Consider the following 19,365-nt stretch of genomic DNA (forward strand, 5'->3'; position numbering starts at 1 on the left):
CCCCACCCCCACCCACCCTCCCCAAGTTATCATGTGTGGTTCCAATATGTTTGATTGAACCTGCACATTGCAATCGTTTGTGGTGAACATTTACTGACACTGTCTTATTTTCATTCACCATTCCTTTCCGCAGGTCAGTGTTTGCAACTCTCACTCTTATGTTGCAGTTTACTCGGGTGCATTTGTGCCCTCACTTTCAGTAATTTTGTTGTATTGGGCTGTGTTGTTTCAAACTATTATTTGTGAATGATACATGCACCAGTTTTGGGTTCAAGGCATTTGTTCTTACAGTTTTGGTGATGCATCTTTAGCTGAACCAATCACCTATGCCCCAACCTTACACTTGCCAGTTTCTGCACTGTGTTGGCCTGGGTTTGCTTATGAACATGGCATATACATGATTGAAACTGTTATTGTTGATTTTTTTTTTTTTTTTTTTGTATGTATGTGCTTTTCAGGGTTTGTTCTTGCCCAATATTGAGGTGCATTTGTGTGCATGTTCAATGGCATGATTAAAAAAACAAATTTTTAGTGTGTGCATTTCTCCCTTGGCTGTCATTTGTGGTTTATACCCCTGTTGGTGTGTAATCATTTGTTGTGAACAAACCAACCAGCCTGTTGCTTGTGAATGTTTTGTAGTGAATGGATACCTGAGTCTTGCTGAGCGTTGCTGGCCTTGTTGTTGGTGTTGTTGTTGTTGTTGTTGCATGTGGTGTGCTGTTGTGGCTGTGGTTCCAGACTGCTGGCCGCCTTTGCCTTCCACCTGTCCTGCAACTGGGAGCTGCCGCAGAAGCGGGTGCTGCGCACGGACAAGCTGAGGCAGGGGGTGCGGGACATGCTCATCACCCACCACCTCTTCAGCTGGGACTTGTAGACACACGGCCTCTCCTGCACAATGCAATACAGCACAGTACACTGCAAACTTCTACAGTTTTGTACAACACAATCAAATGCAATGCAAAACAGTTACAGTACAATGCTATGCAAAACAGTACAGTACTATACAGTAGAATACAAACAGTACAGTACTGTACAAAACGATACAGGAAAGTAAATGCAACACAGTATGATACAATGATATATAATAAAATACAGTGCAATGCAATGCAATACAATACAGTTTAATACAGTACAACATGATACCATTTTTAAAACACAGTACAGTACTTTACAAAAGAATATAGTATAATGCAATGCTGCTATGCAATACAATACAATGTCACTTCCCTTGAGGGAATTTTTTTGTGTCTGTTCATACACATACAGTGCGTTTTAAGTCAGATTTCAAAGTTGGGAGTATTGTTTAGTGAACATTTTTGAAATGGGTCAAAATTGTAGTCTACATTTTAAATAATTATCAAGGTTTCAGACTTTTCATCTGTGCTCCAAGCTTAGTCAAAAACGGTGAATCTTGTTGTGTTCAGGACTTTAACAGTGATATTTACTGATGACTAAGGATCTCATTCCCGTTGGATCTTTTGTTGGTAGGGGCAAAGTCATAAGTGTGGAGGTTCATTGATGGACTTTGTGATCTGATAATCAATTGCTAGTTAATGTGTTGATGTCATTGTCTGTTGCTAGGCTCTGCACTGACCTAATTGTCACTTGCCAAGTACTGTGCTGACCCCATTATCAGTTGTTAAGGCACTGTGTTGACCTTATCATAAGTTGCTAGGTATAATGCTGACTTTCTTAGGATCATTACTTAGTGTATGTACACCCAAGCACTAAAGCCTGCGTGCCCTTCCTCACTCCACTCTTGCCCAAACACACACACACACACACACACACACACACACACACACACACTCTCACTCACTCACTTGCTCTCACCGCCCCTCTAACAATTCAAGTTTCTCCACTTATAAGCCTGGCATTAACAGCAGAAGTTTTTTGTGTGTGTCTGTGATGTTATAAAAAAGAAAGCTAGTTCACTGAGAATGCAGAAGGGATGGTCAGTCACCTGTATGGGTGAAGAAAGACAAAGGATGAAGCAATACAGTTGTCTGTGTTCATGTGCAGTGTGTGTGTGTGTGTGTGTGCTTGTACATGTGTATGCTAGTGCGTGTGCAGAAAAGACAACAGATTACGCAATAAAAATCACATATATTCATCTATAAAAAAAGAGGAACAAGTCGGTTTCATCATGTAGATGTTTTGAATGCTTGAGTGAATCAGCACTACTGTGGGTTTTCCAAGAGTTTTTTTTTTTTTTGGTTTTGTTTTTGTTCTTTTGGGATTTTTTTGTTTTTTTGTTTTAGTTTTTTTAATAAATGAATTAAATGAATTTGTCCTTTTGACATTTTTAGTCATTTTAGAATGCTGCACAAGTGAACTTCCCGGATTTTCAGTCTGAGTTCACATGAAAAATTACGGTGAAATTTGAGAGTATGATGTTAAACATATCATTTTGTATTGTCAAAAAAAAAGAAAAAAAAAAGAAGAAAAGATCTGTGCACTTTTAGTTCAGAATTGATTAGAAAATGATTAATTAAGAAGCACTTTGAATAACTGACATGACATGAATATGTTAGGAATTTTTCATGATCTGTATGTATATTATGCAGGGTTCTTTTTTTTTTTTTTTTTTTTTTTTTGTTGCAAATATTGTTTTGCCATCTGTTGTGTTGTCATGGATGTGACCCCTGTTTATGAACCTGCATGCAGCACATGGTCACAGCATGTTGTAGAAATCACAATCTTCTGGAACAGTATTTGTGTCTTCCTCCCTCGATGGTGTGTAGATTTGACGTGTGATATGTTTAGTGTGATAATTATTCTGGCTGTTGTTTGGATGTGCATCGCTGCCAGGGATGTGACCTATTGGTTTTGCGTTTTGTTTTCGTAATGAGCAATGTTGGAAGTATGTCTTTATGTCTTTAAGTCATCCATCTGTGTGCATGTGCATTTCTTTGTGACAGTATCATCTTTAAAAAATGAAAATGGTGTGAAAAAAGGTCTGCAAATTTATTTGTTTGCTTTCATTTACATTCTGATCTTGATTAAAAAAAAAAAATTTATATAAATATATAAATTATAGAGTCTTTCATTCTGTCCTTCTCAAGTATTCTGTGGATATTTTATGGATCATATTGGATTGAAAAGTCAAAAGTTGACAACTACTGTTAATATCTTTTGAATGGATTAAAGGTTACTTAATATTGGGGAACTGAGTGGGCATATGAGTAAATATTTTTTTTCAACATACATCAAGTTCTGTGTGTGTGTGTGTGTGTGTGTGTGTGATTTTTTTCAAATCATCTGTGTGTGATTTTTACAAATCATCTACGCAAGAAAACATCTGTCAGCAGTACTGTATGATTTATTATGTCTTCCTGTTTGTTTTGCAGTGATCAGTTGTTGTTTTTTGGCTCTTGTTGATACTTCCATGGCACATATTTGTCTTTCACTTAATTTATTAATTCATTGATTTGTGAAAAGAATTGTAAAAGTGCTCTTATGTATGTCTATGCAAACTAATAATAATAATAATAATAATGGTATTTATATAGCGCTGAATCTTGTGCAGAGACAAATCAAAGCGCTTTTGCACCAGTCATTCACATGAAACTAAAGACAAGGAAGGGCAGGCAAGGGAGGCTATTTTGGGAAGAGGTGGGTTTTGAGGCCAAACTTGAAAGAGTTGAGTGTGGAGACTTGACGAAGCGAAAGAGGAAGTTCATTCCAATTGCAAGGTCCAGAGACAGAGAAAGAACGGCGGCCAACAGTCGAGTGTTTGAATCTGGGTATGCGAAAGATGTTGCAAAAGAGGAGTGATGTACTCAGATCTTTTCTTTCTGAGGACGAGTCGGGCAGCAAAGTTTTGTATGCGCTGAAGGGACTGAATAGATGAAGCAAACAAACCAGACAGTAGAGAGTTACAGTAGTCAAGGCGAGAGAGAATGAGAGAAACGACAAATCTAGATGTTGCGTCAGTGGACAGATATTTCCGGACAGCACTGATGAGCCACAGTTGACAGTAGCAGGACTGACATGTCTGACTGAAAATTTTTTGCATGGACAGTGTATTGTCAAGGACAACACTGAGGTTCCTGACTGATGTGGAAAGAGGGATGGATGTACTGCCAAGTTTGATCGTGTCAATTGTGATGGAAGACAGTTTTTGTTTAGTTCCTATGATCATTGCTTCAGTTTTGTCCGCGTTCAATTGTAACTTATTTCGAGTTATCCAGTTTTGAATGTCCAGGAAGCAGTTGGATGTTTCTTGCAAGAGCGACAACAATTTTTCAGGGGTATTACTCTTCTTGAGTTGAGTGTCATCAGCATAAGAATGATGACTGATATTATGGCGGTTGATAATTTCAGCGAGAAGAGCAGTGTACAGTGTGAAGAGCACTGGGCCTAAAACAGATCCCTATGGGACTCCATGTTCGATTTTAACGGGTTCAGATTGGAAATGATCAACAATGACAGACTGGAATCGATCAGTGAGATAAGATTTGAACTAGTTTAGAACAGTGCCGTTGATACCAAATGTAAAATGAAGACGGGAAAGAAGGATTGAATGGTCTGTCATGTCAAAGGCGGCTGATAAGTCGAGAAGAGTAAGAAGGGAATTTTTTCCTGAGTCGGACACTATCAGTAGATTGTTCAGAATGTGGAGGAGAGTGGTTTTGGTGCTGTGGTCAGTGCAATAGTCTTCAGTACATCCTCATGTTCTTATATTTTGAAGAGGTACAAAAAAAAAGGAAATATTTTTTCTAGTAATCAGTTGTGTGATGTTTGTGAATACTGTCACATCAAACATCATCATCGTTATGACTGAAGACAGACTGGCATAGATCTAGGTATATCTGTTGTAATCATATATTCTCAAAGAAGTTATTTTCCAGTCTTTCAGTTGAACAGTGAGAAAAGGCATTTGTCAGATTTCATAAATTCACCCCACTTGTCAGTGAGCATGATATATATATATATTTTTTTAAAATTGGTATTCAGGCGAAAAGTTTGTTTATTTACACATACTATACTGTGACCCACTGGTGCAGACTCTGGCAGGGGTCAGATGTTAGCTGAAGACATGGTTCAGTGAGATAGAGGATTACATTTTGATTTAGAGAAAAAAGAAAAGAAAAAAAGAAGAAAAAAAAAGGAATCTTGAACACAGCATTGTTTTCATCTTGTTTTATGTCATAAGTTAAACACCTTGGTGAGCATGACAAACCAGTACAACTTGAAAAACATATATGTATGTTTTTTTCTTTTCCTTTTAATTCACCATGTAGAGATGAAACATTATTTTGGGGATGTGGGCAAGGAACCTGTTGATTGAAGCCTGCCTTCTGTTTTTGGTTTTATTTTAAGAGTTTGTAAGTCTTTCAAGGCTAGACCAGCATGTTGGGTCTGTGTAGAGGTTAGGCTTCTGCTTTTGTTTTTGTTTTTTTGTTGTTGTTAAAAAAGTCAGAGATTTTCCCCCTTTTTTTAGGCAAGCAATGAATTCCTCAAGAATGTATGATGTGATGTAGAATGCAGTCAGTCCCACATGATTTGATGATGTCTGCCTCGAAAAAAACAAAAGTGAAACTGAAGCTGTGTGGTTGTGTTGCACTGGCACCGGTTGCAGGCTGATGGGCCAGTTCTCCTTCAACCTGTCGCGGGACTGGGAGCTGCCCAAGCAGCCTGACACTTTCCGACCCTTCCGGGACGGGGTCAAGGACATGCTGGTCAAGCATCATCTCTTCAGCTGGGACATCTAGTGGCTGGCTGACTACACACAGGACACACACACACACACACACACACACACATGCATGACAGTGGCAGTGGCAGTGGCAGTGTGCCGCAACAACAAAGAGAGTCTGCTGGATGTTTTGCTGGATAGACATCTGATGAAGCCATAACGAAATGTTGAAAATATTTGTGTGTATGTGTGTGTGTTTTAGTGTGTGTTCTGAAAAGGAGCCAGCCACCAAACCATGCAGTCTGTTTATTTCCTCTAAACTACTCTGGAACCAGTGCATTCTAGTTCAGGATGTTTCGCCCTCAAAAATGCCTGTTTAACCCTTTGGCATTCACTCTGGCCCCAGCCTAAAACTAGGAAGAGTTTCTCTGTGAACTATACAAAATGCAAGAGTTAACTGACCACCCTCCCTCCATCACTTTTGTTTCTCTCCGTCCTATGTTTGTTTGTGGCAAAAAGGCAAATCAAAACGAAGATCATGAAAGCCTGGCAAAAGCCTCAGTCCAAAGCATTAGCTTTGGGTTGTTCGGACATGATTGTGAGACTTTGTATCTGTTTCCAAAATGAAAGGTTGTTTGTTAATGATGCGATGATATGGCTTCAGTCGGTACACCATTCACCAAATTCGAACACGAAAGAAGTCTTGAGGTTGGATATAAAAGAAAGTAATCATAGTATACACATTTCCAGGTAATGTGAATATATATTTGTTGTAATCAAAGGTGGGTTTTTAGGAAAAACAGTGAAGCAAACGTGTATGACATCAGCGGTTTGATATGTGAACTTCAATTATAGATTGGATTGCAGTGTGTGGGAATGGATTATAGCAGACAGTTTTAAAATTGGGACATACATGATAGGAATAGACAACAGCAGTGGAAGAAAGGAATAAAACCAGTAATGGGAAGAATGATAATCCTGTATGTCTTTCTGGTGAGACAATAAACCAAGGTTCAGTGTGCAGCATACCTGTAAAAGGAGCCAAGGCAAGCATTAGGAACAGGGTTGCCCCTGGCAACATTTTGTTGAAAAATGCTATGATAATAAAACAGATTACACTTGAAGACAGGGGAAAAAAAAAGACGATGAAAAGGGTGCTGCTGCACTTTGTGCTCTCCATGGAGAGTGCAGTCCAAATTCCACACAGAGAAATCTGTTGTGACCAAAAAAAAAAAAAAAAAGTAGAATATAACAATACAGGAGACAACAGTTTTAAAGCAGAGGAAACAAACTGGTAGTGATCAGAATGATGACCTGTGATGTCAAGGAGGAAGACACAGGATTCATAAACTAGAACACAAATTTAAGTGCTTGAAATATAAAGAATAAAAACAGGGTAGTAAATAAAAGAAATAATTGGATGAAGTGAGCACATGTGTGACAATGAAGACAACTGGAAGAGCAGACGGAAACTTGGCAATAATGGAATTGAGTTCAGGAGGGAATTAACAACAATGATAAAATGGATATAAAACATGTAACACAATATCAAAGTGTGGAACTGGAAGAAAAGAACAGACATGCATTGTGCACTGTGTAGGCATATAGGCCAGAAATTATGGTCACGGAAGCAGGAAAAGAATGTTGGACACAGATTATGGAAGTAGGGTACTTTGGAGAAATTCATGGGAATGTGGAGCTAGCTTGCTGGGAGGGTAAAACGATGTAATGATGACAGTTTTTTCATATTGGAAGATCAGTGGGAAGGTGTTGGCATGGTTTCTCTTCTTTTCAAAGGCTAAATGCTTCATTCACAGGCTCTTGCGCAGGAAGGGTAGGTATGGACTGGACCTGTAGGAGGCTGTGATATAACAGTGTAACAGGAGGGAAAAACAGTGAGCAGGTCAACCTCTTTCCACACAGGTTGATTTGAAGCACACAGAAGAGGTCACATTGTGAGGTCATTCATATGAATCTACTTGTCTTCACTGGTTGTGTGGTCATTGGAAAACAGATTGTACTTTGAGCGAATGTGTTTTGCATGTGGTTGTGTAAGTGCAGCGACTTGCATTTGTGTGTTAGGTACAAGTATGTGTGTGTGTGTGTGTGTGTATTTCTTGTCGACTGTCTCAGATTAATGTGCCAAAAAAGGCACTCCTTATAACTGCTTCAATAATCATATTACTGGATGGTGGTGATTACTGCAATAAATACTTGTGTTTTTTTGTTTAAAGATTTTTTTTTTTTTTTTTGGGGGGGGGGGGGGGTATTGGAGAATAAAGAAGATATGATGGTTTGATTATTCTCACAGATTAATTTAGTTATAGTTATTATCATTATTGTTATTATCTCAGAATGATAAATTCATGTTGCAGCTGGCATGTCTGTTTTTGATTTTAAGGGTTTGTTTCCAGATCCACCTTTCCTTGACCATTCCATTTCTCTTGCACTTATGCTCGTGTGAACACATCATAGACATTACAGTTCATGGTTTCCATTCTGTTGCCCAGACCTTGGCATTTGTGTATATGTTTTCATGTAACAACATACAGAATAAGAGCCCTCTGTCAGCTGAACAGTGAAGCTGGGCTCAGTCAGTTTGATTGCTACAGTGAGTACTATATCCAGCCACTCCCCCTGCCCACTTCTGTTTCCATCTCACTGGATTAGAAATGTGTTCACCAAACATGAGAAGATATGCTATATTCATTGTTGTCATGCTTTGAATGGATCCTGTTTAAATTTGAGCATTCCGGTGGTGGTTGAAAGATGGTGTGCAGCAGATTGTTGACAGGGAAATGATGATTTTTCTGATGATGGTGATTTTGTTGTTGTTGTGAATATGTATCTAATGAAAAGGATATTCCCTTTGTAGGCAGTCTGTGTTGATTTTTGTTGGTTTTGTTTTTTGGTCTGTTTCTTATTCTGCCCCACCACAGTCTGATTGTTGATGCTAGTGTGTTTCTTTTTAAGTTGGTGTATTCTTTTCTGGTATGGTGTGGGGTTTTTTGTGGTTTTATTTTTTTTTATTATTATTTTTTTTAATAAATAATTTAGAAACAATTAATTATTTTGTGTGTGTGTGAGTGAGTGAGACTTCAATTGTATGCATCATTTATGAAATCAGCAGAGATATTTTTTAACAAAAAAAAAATTGTTTGAACATGGTGCCATGTCAACAAAAAATAAAAACAAACTATATCATTCCAAGATTTTAAAGGGCAGTAACTTTAAACCCTGTACACTTCCCCATCTGTACCCACCTCTCCCACCCTTCCTTTGCACCATCCCAAAGTGAAGAAAATGTTGATCATTCTTCTCAGCTGTTTTGACAGAATCTCTGCCAGAGCTGGCATATGTTTTACATACCATTTGCCTTTGCTCTTGCCCAAAATAACATGTCCCCATGTATTGGAGAGTTTGTTTTTTTGGGTTTTTTTTTGTGGCTGGACAATCTTTTTTGTCTTCTTCTTCTTCTTCTGCTTTAGGATGAGAATTAATGAGAATTATCTAGAATAAGGTATCAATTATTTTAGCTCACTTACAAATGAAAAAAAAAAAGTTGTGTGAGCAGGGATTTGTGCGTATGTGCATGAGTACACACTTGTGTACACATGTAGACAGTACGTGTGTGTGAAATTTGTATTTGTGAACAGTGCAGCTGTTCGTTCACAAGCAATGGGACCGGTTACCATGCAGTGAGCAGCTATGGGTGTGTCTTTTGAAAGTGAAAACTTACATTGACCTTGACCTGTTCTCAATGTCACAGTCAAGCAGAAACAACTTCAGCATGAATGCTTTCTTGTTCGAAGTCTTTGTATAGACTATCAAATGTCTGACATTGCGGAAAAGTAGATTTGGTTATAGTTGTAAGATGGATATGGCTACAGGTGGAAGATAGACATGGTTACAGCTGGAACAGATGGAGGTGGTTATTTTTTTTTAAGATACAAGCTGTTACATCTGTAAGATAGATGCAGTTACAGCTGGATAGATTTGTCAGAGTTCTCTCTGATGTTCAGACATGGTTACAACAGGAAGACAGATGGATGTGGTTACTTTTGTAAGATAGATGCGGTTACAGCTGTGAGTTGGACGCGGTTACAGCTTCTCTGTGATGTTCCAAACCCTGTGTCATCCAGTCCAGGTTGAAAAGTTCTGTATGATAGATACCCTTCTCCCTGTGTTGTTTTGTCCGCGTTCTACCACATTCCAGGCTCAAGGAGCCATGTGGGTTGAGCCAAAATGTTGAAATGTCTTCAGTTTTCAAGGAATTGTATGTGTGTGTCTGTGATACTGCTTGGAATCATGCACACGGATGTATATATTATAGCTTGTAACATGATGATGTAAGTCACATATTAACTTGTCATGTATGAGTTGTTAAAACAACAACAAAAAAGTGTTCATGATCAATATTCTGTATGTAAAAGTGTTGTGTGTTGTTGTTAGTCATATGTTCAGGTGGTGTTGGTGAATTCATCATTAAAAAAGATAATAATAACTATGACACCAAGTCACAGGAAACAGTGTGTCAAAGCTGCAGTCCGAAGTATTTGTTTAATGCAATTTAGTTTCGCCAAGTTTATGTTCAGTTCAGTCCCTCAGGGGATTTTCTCTGTTTTGGTTTGTTTACAACCCAGTATTCTTTGCTCACTTTTCCAGTACAACTGTTGATCATATATATATATATATATATATATATATATATATATATATATATTTCGTTCCTGAAACCTTCTCTTGTCCCAGTTGTTGGGCAGATTTTTTTGATTCCTCAAGGAGCTTTCAGTGTGATGTCACACTGGAAGTCAGCTGTCATAGAAGGAGACTGTGTATTTTGCTGCTGATAACCCGAAGTGATCATGTTAGAGGTCGGAGAGTCCGATTCACACACACACACACACACACACACACACACACACAGACTGCAGCTTTGACATGGAGTGTTCTCTGTGTACCCTTAAACCACGTGTATCTACACCATGTCTGACTTGCCCTAATGATGATGTACATACTGGAAAGTCAGTCATACTGTTTTGTCATGATGCATGTTGAAACTACGATGGGACCTGATCACCCTGATACTTACCCCCCCCCCCCTTCTCCTCCCCCCACAGCCCTTGTTCTTGTGTCTCGGCCTTGCTGTTTCTCTCCTTGGTTTGGATTTTTCATTGTCCGGTTTGGTTACCGTCTTATTTTGAAAATTTTTTGTTGATTTTTAGTTGCCATTTATTAATCTAGTCAACTACATCTGTGTTATAAATATATGATTAAAAAACTTTTTTTTTTTTAGTTTTAGTTCCAGTACTCATATTAAACCCATTCTGTGAACTCACACTCACACACAAAAGTTAATGTGTACATGATTGTTCCTGTATTCATTCTGGTGGTGTTTCATGAGCTAACAAAATGTATACATGTAGTCTCTCCCTCCCCCTCTCTCTTTTCTCTACTGCCATCCCCCCCCCCCCTCACCCCCTACCTTGCTCATGGTGATTATAATAAACGCAGTACATGAGCTCACAAAATGTATACATGCATATTTGCCCAGTTTATTGTAAACTGCATTTCATGAGCTCACAGAATGGACACACACACACACACACACACACACACACACACCTTTTCTGCCCGGATAGGTGTTGGAACTGTGCCCCTTTTTTGTTTGCTCCCTTTGTGTGTGTGTCCTATTCCCAGTCTGTGTCCATGACTCCATGATCACATTTTTCACTGATGTGGAACTAACTGCATTCAGGAAAACAACAACCACTCGTAAACATGGACCACACATGTACACACATTGCATATAGTTTTCACACTGTGTACTCCGATTTCACACACACACACACACACACACAGTGATACGTATACTCGTTCATACGCATACATAAATTTCATTTGAAGCATTTGCACTGTGACTACGCATTATTTTCAGTTAGGTAAGTTTCATCGATTTCAGTTGTTTTTATTGTTATTCTTTTTCTGTGCACTCATGTATGCTAGACAGTGTGATAGCATTCTCTCGGTTGCACTTGGGAAGGAAAAAAAGTCTAGAAATTAAAAAAAAAAAAGAAAAAAAAAAAAGAAAAAACTACTTATTAAAAAATCCTAAGTTATTTAGGGGAAATAAATAGCGAAAAAAAAATGTGTTGGTGTTGTGTTGTTTTTTCTTCATGCCCCTCCTCTCTCTCTCTCTCTCTCTCTCTCTCTCTCTCCAATCATCTTCACAATTTTAGTGGCATTACTCCCACGCCGCTCATCCCGAGTCCCCCATTTACAGCCACTCCCAGTTCGTCTGTCGCAGTCCCAGCATCGGCGGTCTGCAGGGAACTTTCGATGTTAGGTCGCCAGAAGGACACACACAAGAAGAGACCCTGCACCAGAATCGAGTGAGCATTTCCCACAGAGCGAAAACCACCAACACATCCCACCAACGACAGTCCCTCATGAATCAACCGACACCGAAGACCTTGACAGGACTCGCCCCAAGCACGGACGTGAAGGCTTCTGGAGATCGAAACTCGGGTCACCATGAGAGCAGGGCATGAACGTCCACAGGCTTTGACGCGTTTTGTTTTTATTGATGATGAAGGAGAAGGAGGGGGTTGATGACGATGTTGCTGTGGAGGTCCATTAGGTTTGGGACGACATGACAAGACTGTATACTACTCTCCCCATCAAAATGATATCTCGGCTTTAATAACCAGGCCCGAGAGATACAGATCGACACTCGCAGTGTTGCTCAGGAAATTTGAGCAACAAACCCAAAGACGCATCCGTGAAGTGGATGAAACTCAACTGTGTGGTCCCAGTCTTCACATATATGCCCATAGCACACTTAACTCGGGGTAGGAGCGGGCCAAAACACGCACCTCTGCTGGGAATCGAACCCGCGTCCTTCCAGCAGTCAGTCGGCGACGCTGAATACCACTTTTCCACGGAGGCTGGTCTGTCACATTATTTCCTATCTCATCTCTGCGTGTGCAGATGCCATGGAGTATTTTATTTGTGGGCCGGAATTGCTCAGTTGGTGAAGCGCCGGTTTTGTGATCCTGGAATCGGGGGGAGGGGGGGGGGGGGGGGGGGGGGGGGGGGGGTCGAATCTCTACCAAGCTGTTCGGTTCGGGAGGATTTTTCCCTCGGTTCTGACTCCATTCTCTGCAAGTCTTTCGAATGACACCCTTAATCGAGGTTCTGTGTGCGAACACAAACATAACTTTCGCACACGTTAACTCTCATTAGAATCTTTTGGATGAAAAGTCCATTTTGGCTTGGCATATGCCAATGGTATTGATGACACGAATTCGCACTGCAGTCATTAGTCCCGGAGACTGAATGTAGCAAACAGATAAAAACGGTGGCTTACGCAAAACCAAAAACAAAAGAAAAAAGTAACCACCCCTCACACTTCTACTACGTCCTCTTCCCAATGCAGCAGATTCTTTAGTCGTGAAGTTGGCTGTCTATGAATAGTAATAATGGTATTTATACAGCGCAGAATATTGTGCAGAGACAAATCAAAGCGCTTTCGCATCAGTCATTCACACGTATGCATAACACTAAAACTGGAGAAACTGAAGACAAGGAAGAGGCAGGGAAGGAAGGCTATTTTGGGAAGAGGTGGGTTTTAAGGCCAGACTTGAAAGAGCTGAGTGTGGAGACCTAACGAAGCGAAAGAGGAAGTTCATTCCAATTGCAAGGTCCAGAAACAGAAAGAACGGCGGCCGACATTCGAGTGTTTAAATCTGTGTATGCGTAAACAGAGTGGATCCGAAGCCGATCGTAGTATGAACAGGAAGAAGCAACACTGGATGGGAATAAATATTTTTTTGGGAAAAACAAAAACAATCAACACAAACAACACATGATAATATGATAATGATGATGACGATGAATTGTGATTAGTGTCTCTTCACATACTGGTGATTGTAGACATTTTGTTAGAGTATCGATTTCTACATTTCAGTGGTATCGTTTTGGAGAGGATGCATAGTACTATTGCTACCACTACTTCTACTACTACTAATGATAATAAAAGAAGAAGAAAGCAATAATTAACTATGGGGAACCTGGATGTCACCACTGTGTCACGGAAATCTTTACTTACTCTGTCTCTGGCAGCTCGCTTTGAAAATCGGTCCTCATTACTTCCTGCTTTATCAGTAAATTTACTTGTTAATCATTATAAGCCTCTACTTAAAAACGATGAACTGACATGTTCACAACATGGCAGAAATGATGGGAAAACCATTTGCAGAGAGACCCAGACAGGCTTTCAAATACAACCGACAAAGCTGGAAGAATGTGGTGTACAGTTCTTTAGTGCAGCACACCAGTGACTCTTCACAGGATGAAGGGGCCAAGAAAGAGGAGGAGGAATGCTGAGTGAAGTTTATTTGTTTATTTACTTGTTTATTCCGGTTTTATGATTTTGTCATTCGGTGCACGAAACTGTAATATGGGGGTGATCGGTAGTGTTGGATTGGAACAAGTGTGATTCTAAACATGTAATCGTATCTGACACCCCAAGAAGGGGGAAACAGCCTTTGGTGCTAAAGGTGCGAGAGGCCATTGACATGGCTGCGTGTGGAGCCCTGTTTAGACAACGAGGCCTCTGGCAAGAAGGAAAGTCCGACAACTAACATGACTGGAATAGTGGCCTAGTGGGTGAGGTGCCCGACTTGGGCGCGAGTTTCCTCGAGTTCAAGTCCTTTGTATGAACCGGGATTTTTAACCCCCCACCCACTTCCCTAGACCTTGAGTGGTTGTACAGGTGCTAATCATTCACATAAAATGATAAACCGAAGTCCCATATGCAGCATGCACTTAGCGCATGTAAAAGAACCAAAGCGAACAAAATCAGAGAGATCCAGTTGTGACAAAAAATAATGCAATCCGATACAGTACAATATAATACAGTAAATTCGATACAACACAATTACAATACAATACTCTGAATGGCATGCAGATCAAGCTTCTGACTGGACAGGTTTACCGTATGTTGGTGTGTAGGTTGGATTTTCCGAATGTCGGAGGTGGTAAACGGCACAGCTAAAAAGCATTGATACTTTACCTGGGAAAATAGCGGGAAAGACCTTGTACCTGTCCATTCAATTCAACTGTCACCAGGCTGTGTAGAACTGCAGATCATAGACACCAATATCTCACTGTGAGAGATATTGTGAGATCTTAGCGTCTTTGTACAGATGGGAGTCCCAAGGCCACTCTATCAGTCGAACTTAACCTCTCCTGACATGAGTTGAATACCAACCGTTTGGCAAGGTTGAGTTCAACGATCTATTGGTTCGCGCCACAAAGAAAAGTTCTGGTTTTGATGTTGTGAAGGTTTCGTTAGGTCCTACTGATTCGATTCTGATTTTTGTGTGTGGCTGTTTTTTTGTTTTTTTTTTTTTTTTTTTTTTTTTTAATGAAAAACACAAACTTTTTAATTCATATATCAGCAAGAAACATTGCTCCAAATACAAAAGTTTTCACTAATTTTGCAAATATAAGGTGTGCCCGGGACGGTTGGCTGGACTTAATATTAACGACTTGACTGAGTCGTTGATTTATTCAGAATACGAGTTAACCGAACAAGTGAGCTATCATGTTCGAATTATTTGTTTCCTTAATACAGATTTCATGCGATGAAGTTCCAGACTGGGACGAGGGAAGCGGGAAGTGGAATTGGGATGTCAGCTTGATGAAATGATGCGAAAAAGTCAGGAGGAGGCGCGTCAGTTGGCACGATGTCGATTGTCCGATTTCAGTTAGAATTTTGTGGGCACTGTTCAGATCAGGATGATCGACATTAACTTTATAAACATCTGTATCAATATTGACTCCCCCCCTCTCTCTCTCTTTTTCTCTGTCCCTTCCCCTTCTCTCTATTCCTTTCTCTCATTTCTTTTTCTTCCATATGTCCATCTCTGCCTCTCTTTCTCTGTCTGTCTGTCTCTCTTTTAAGTTCACCTGTAGGTATGCAGCATGGAAATTGTTTATTATTGTATGTAAGATTAACAAGTTTGGTTTTGTTGGCTTGATACTATGAATATATGTTCATACTGATTTGATACAATCTCTTATGTTTCAATGAATAAAATGATGAATATTGCTCGTCTTCGTAACAAAACAGCTCGTTTGTACAACACGTCGACTGGACGACTGACATATTTCGCTTAGTATTTATCAATAATTATTGGTCAGTAACCTTCGCAGTGCAAGATAAAATGCAAGTTATCTTCAATATTGTTCCAGAAAGAGTATGTCCTGTCCAACGAGTTATTAACGAAACGCTTCCTTATTTTCAAGCCATTAATACCAAGTCAGAATCTGTTCTGAATTAAAAGTTATCATTGATAAATATTGCTGTCGTGAAGAAGTGATGTTGAGTGATGGCCTAGAGGTAACGCGTCCGCGTAGGAAGCGAGAGAATCTGAGCGCGCTGGTTCGAATCACGGCTCAGCCGCCGATATTTTCTTCCCCTTCACTAGACCTTGAGTGGTGGTCTGGACGCTAGTCATTCGGATGAGACGATAAACCGAGGTCCCGTGTGCAGCATGCACTTAGCGCACGTAAAAGAACCCACGGCAACAAAAGGGTTGTTCCTGGCAAAATTCTGTAGAAAAATCCACTTCGATAGGAAAAACAAATGAAACTGCACGCGCTCTCCCCGGGGAGAGCAGCCCGAATTTCACACAGAGGAATCTGTTGTAATAAAATGAAATACAGATACAGATAGAAGTGATTTAAAATGACCTATGAAAACTGTACTTTCGCTTGTATTTACTTTAGACACCAATGACTACTGAGAACAATCTACCATCCTTTTGTCTGAATATTAAAAAAAAATCACTATTTCATTTCCAGCATTTCCATTTGCATTTCCGTTAAACATATCTCAGAAAATCCGTATCCGTCTTGACACGCTTTAATTGACAATGTCCAGTTTATTCACCGATTTCTACCTTCTTCACATGAAGCTGAATTATATTGCATTTACAGTGTTAGTTGTGGTAAACGTTGTACAGTTATTTTTGGTAAGGAAAACAAAAACAGCGTAAAATACAAATGGTGCTGTCTTTAAACAGAGGATATGTGCATGTCTCATCACATGCGATTATTCGGTGATGTAAGAGTCACAACCAAGAGTTTTTGGTGTTTCTTTCATTTTAACATGCAAACAGATGTAGAGACTCCATAACTTGAAAGTTAGTAATCCCCATTCCTCAATATCACACAGCTTTATTGGCTTAATATGTACATTTAAAAGCTTGAAAAACGTTTTATCATTCATACCGCCCAAACTCTACACAGCTTTGAAAAAAAATTTAAAAAGAAGAAAAAAACAGTAACTTCGGCTTTGGTTCTCCGGGCGACTTCTTTCAGGCAGAATCGAAAGACAATTTAGTTGTAAGGGTAAACCCCAGATATTTGATTTGTAACTGCTCACAATGTCTACTCCTTTATCTTTATAAAACATTTTTTTTTCTGCTCGTGAAAGATGTCCACCTTTTCTGAATACCATTACTTTAGTTTTTAATAGATTCACAGTTAACCTTAATCCATCCGATGCCATATCTAAGTCAGGTAATGAGCAAGGTGGCAGAATGGTTAAGACGCTTATCAGCCAGTACAGTGTCCGTGAGGGTCTGGGTTCGAATCCTGCTCTCGCTCTTTCTCCCACGTTCGACTGAAAAATCAAACTGAGCGTCTAGTCATTCGCATGAGACGATAATCCGAGGTCCCGTGTGCAGCACGCACTGATTTGGCGCACTGAAAAAGAACCCAAGGCAACAAATGCGTTGTCCTCGGGCATCATTCTGTAAAAAGAAATCCTTTATGATAAGTAAAATATATGTGCATGCACTCAAGTCCTGAATAGCGCGATGGGTTGTGCTGCTGTCAGGCATCTGCCCAGCAAATGTGGTGTAGCGTATATGGATTCGTCTGAACGCAGTGACACCTCGAGAAACTGAAACTCAGTTGGGTTTTTAAACCGATAGGAATAGAGGACATGAGAACAATAATCATCAGCAAATAACGACAACAACAAAAAGGCCTGGTTGTCGCTGAATTGAGAGAGAGGGAGAGAGAGAGATGACTCGGTCAGCAGTACCGTTTTTCACCTCCATCCTGGGTTGGGCGTGCAATAAACTGCGTTGTGAAAGGTCCACGCAGCGTGAGCTTTGCACCTGCCGTACGTACGCACGTAGTTAATACGTACTCTTCTTGCGTTTCCACCCACGCCGTACCATTGCCTATTGCCCCTCCCTTCCACCTTTTTTTTTTTTTTCTCGAGAAGGGTCTGAACGTCATAAAACACACCCTGCCTCCTTTAAGGGCGTACCAAAATCTCGTCTCTTCATTGTTAACGGAGTTTATTTAAGGAAGGCGGGACTGCTTCAAGCAATTCGTCGATGAAAAGGAACGGCAACATTAGACGGCTGGTCCTCGAGTCCCTGGCGAAACTGGGCCAGACATGGCATGAGTATTTCGCGTGTTTCCTATTGAACAGCGGCGCTCATTACAGGGTGTGGAGATATTTGTTGGTGAAACGATCCCCCTCCGTTTGAGCAGCGAACCGTTACGGCCCCTTTGCGTGCATCAAAAACACGGTACCACATTCAGGTCAAAAGAAGAGAAAAAATGACAAGCATGACCATCAAAAGATAAGGTGGTTTTCGTGGGCGCTCGGCTCGCTATGTACGCACGAATGAATTGTGTTATGGGGGGAACATAGAGTATTCTTTTGAAAACCTATATCGCAGCTGCTGCCAATTTGTCTTTCAAAATCCAGTCGTGTTGTATGCAATGTGACATTGGGCTGTAAGAGGATACGGGTGGGGGAGGAGGGGGAGGGGCTGACTGAACGAGATACTGACAGCAGTTCTTATTTGCGGGACATTAAACAAATTTCCTCCTCCCTGATTTGAGTGATGACTTCGTGTCGTGTGTGTATGGAATAACCCAGTTTGTCTCTCTTTATCTGTCCATCGGCGCCTCTCTGTACGCTTAATTTTCATGTTGTGGTCAAGAGATTCCTACTCCTTTACCAAGCGTGGGAAAATGTTCCACTTGCCGCTGATCACCATTGACCCAGATTTGTTGTCAAACTTGATCTGGATAGAAAAATCTTACCTGTGTCAGCCTTTTTAGTCACGGAAGTATGTGGGGAATCCGTCATAACGGTTGTAAGATATTTACTCTTACGCTCCACCACTCTTTAAAAAAATATTATTTGTTTTTTTAGTTCATAGATGTTACTGTTCAGCTGTGTCATATACCTAGTTGTAATATCTTCTTCTTTGTCTTCTCCCCGAACTGTGGAGAGTCACTGGGGCGTGTGTCAAAGCGTGGGTCTCTGCAGATGACATTCGATCTGCAGTGTCGTCATCTCCCCATCCAGCCCTCTCCCCCAACAGTTCCTTGGAGGATGGTCTCAGCAAGGCCATTGTATCTGGTTACGTGGCCATACCAACGTAGCTTTCTTTTCTTTACTGGTTTCATAAGATCTTCATAGCATCCTATGTGATGCTTCGTAGTTTGGTAAACTTGTTCATTGGTGATATGATCAGTTTATCTGGTGTTTAGTATCTTGCGATAACACCTCCTTTTCATGGCTTGATTAAAAAAAAAAAAAAAAAAAAATCCAAATCCACTGGTAGAGTCCATGTCTCGCATGCACATAGGAAGACGTAAAAAGAGAAAACATTTTTAGT

General features: G+C 40.2%; 1 protein-coding gene across 7 annotated transcripts in view; it reads left to right on the plus strand.

Annotated features, from left to right (window-relative positions):
- The window catches only part of LOC143285373 (small G protein signaling modulator 3-like), an 81,923-nt gene extending 70,188 nt beyond the window's left edge, over positions 1–11,735 (plus strand). For 4 of the 7 annotated variants that reach the window (XM_076592604.1, XM_076592594.1, XM_076592614.1 and 1 more), the window contains one exon: positions 739–5,585. In XM_076592604.1, the coding sequence (XP_076448719.1) occupies positions 739–874 (136 nt within the window). In that variant the 3' untranslated portion in view covers positions 875–5,585. Of the gene's footprint in view, positions 1–738 lie in introns of all 7 variants that reach the window. The other 3 variants (XM_076592622.1, XM_076592651.1, XR_013055688.1) reach the window with 2 other exon arrangements.
- The last annotated feature ends 7,630 nt before the right edge of the window (positions 11,736–19,365 follow it).

The sequence above is a fragment of the Babylonia areolata genome, chromosome 1, assembly GCF_041734735.1.
Source record: "Babylonia areolata isolate BAREFJ2019XMU chromosome 1, ASM4173473v1, whole genome shotgun sequence".
NCBI lineage: Eukaryota > Metazoa > Mollusca > Gastropoda > Neogastropoda > Buccinidae > Babylonia > Babylonia areolata.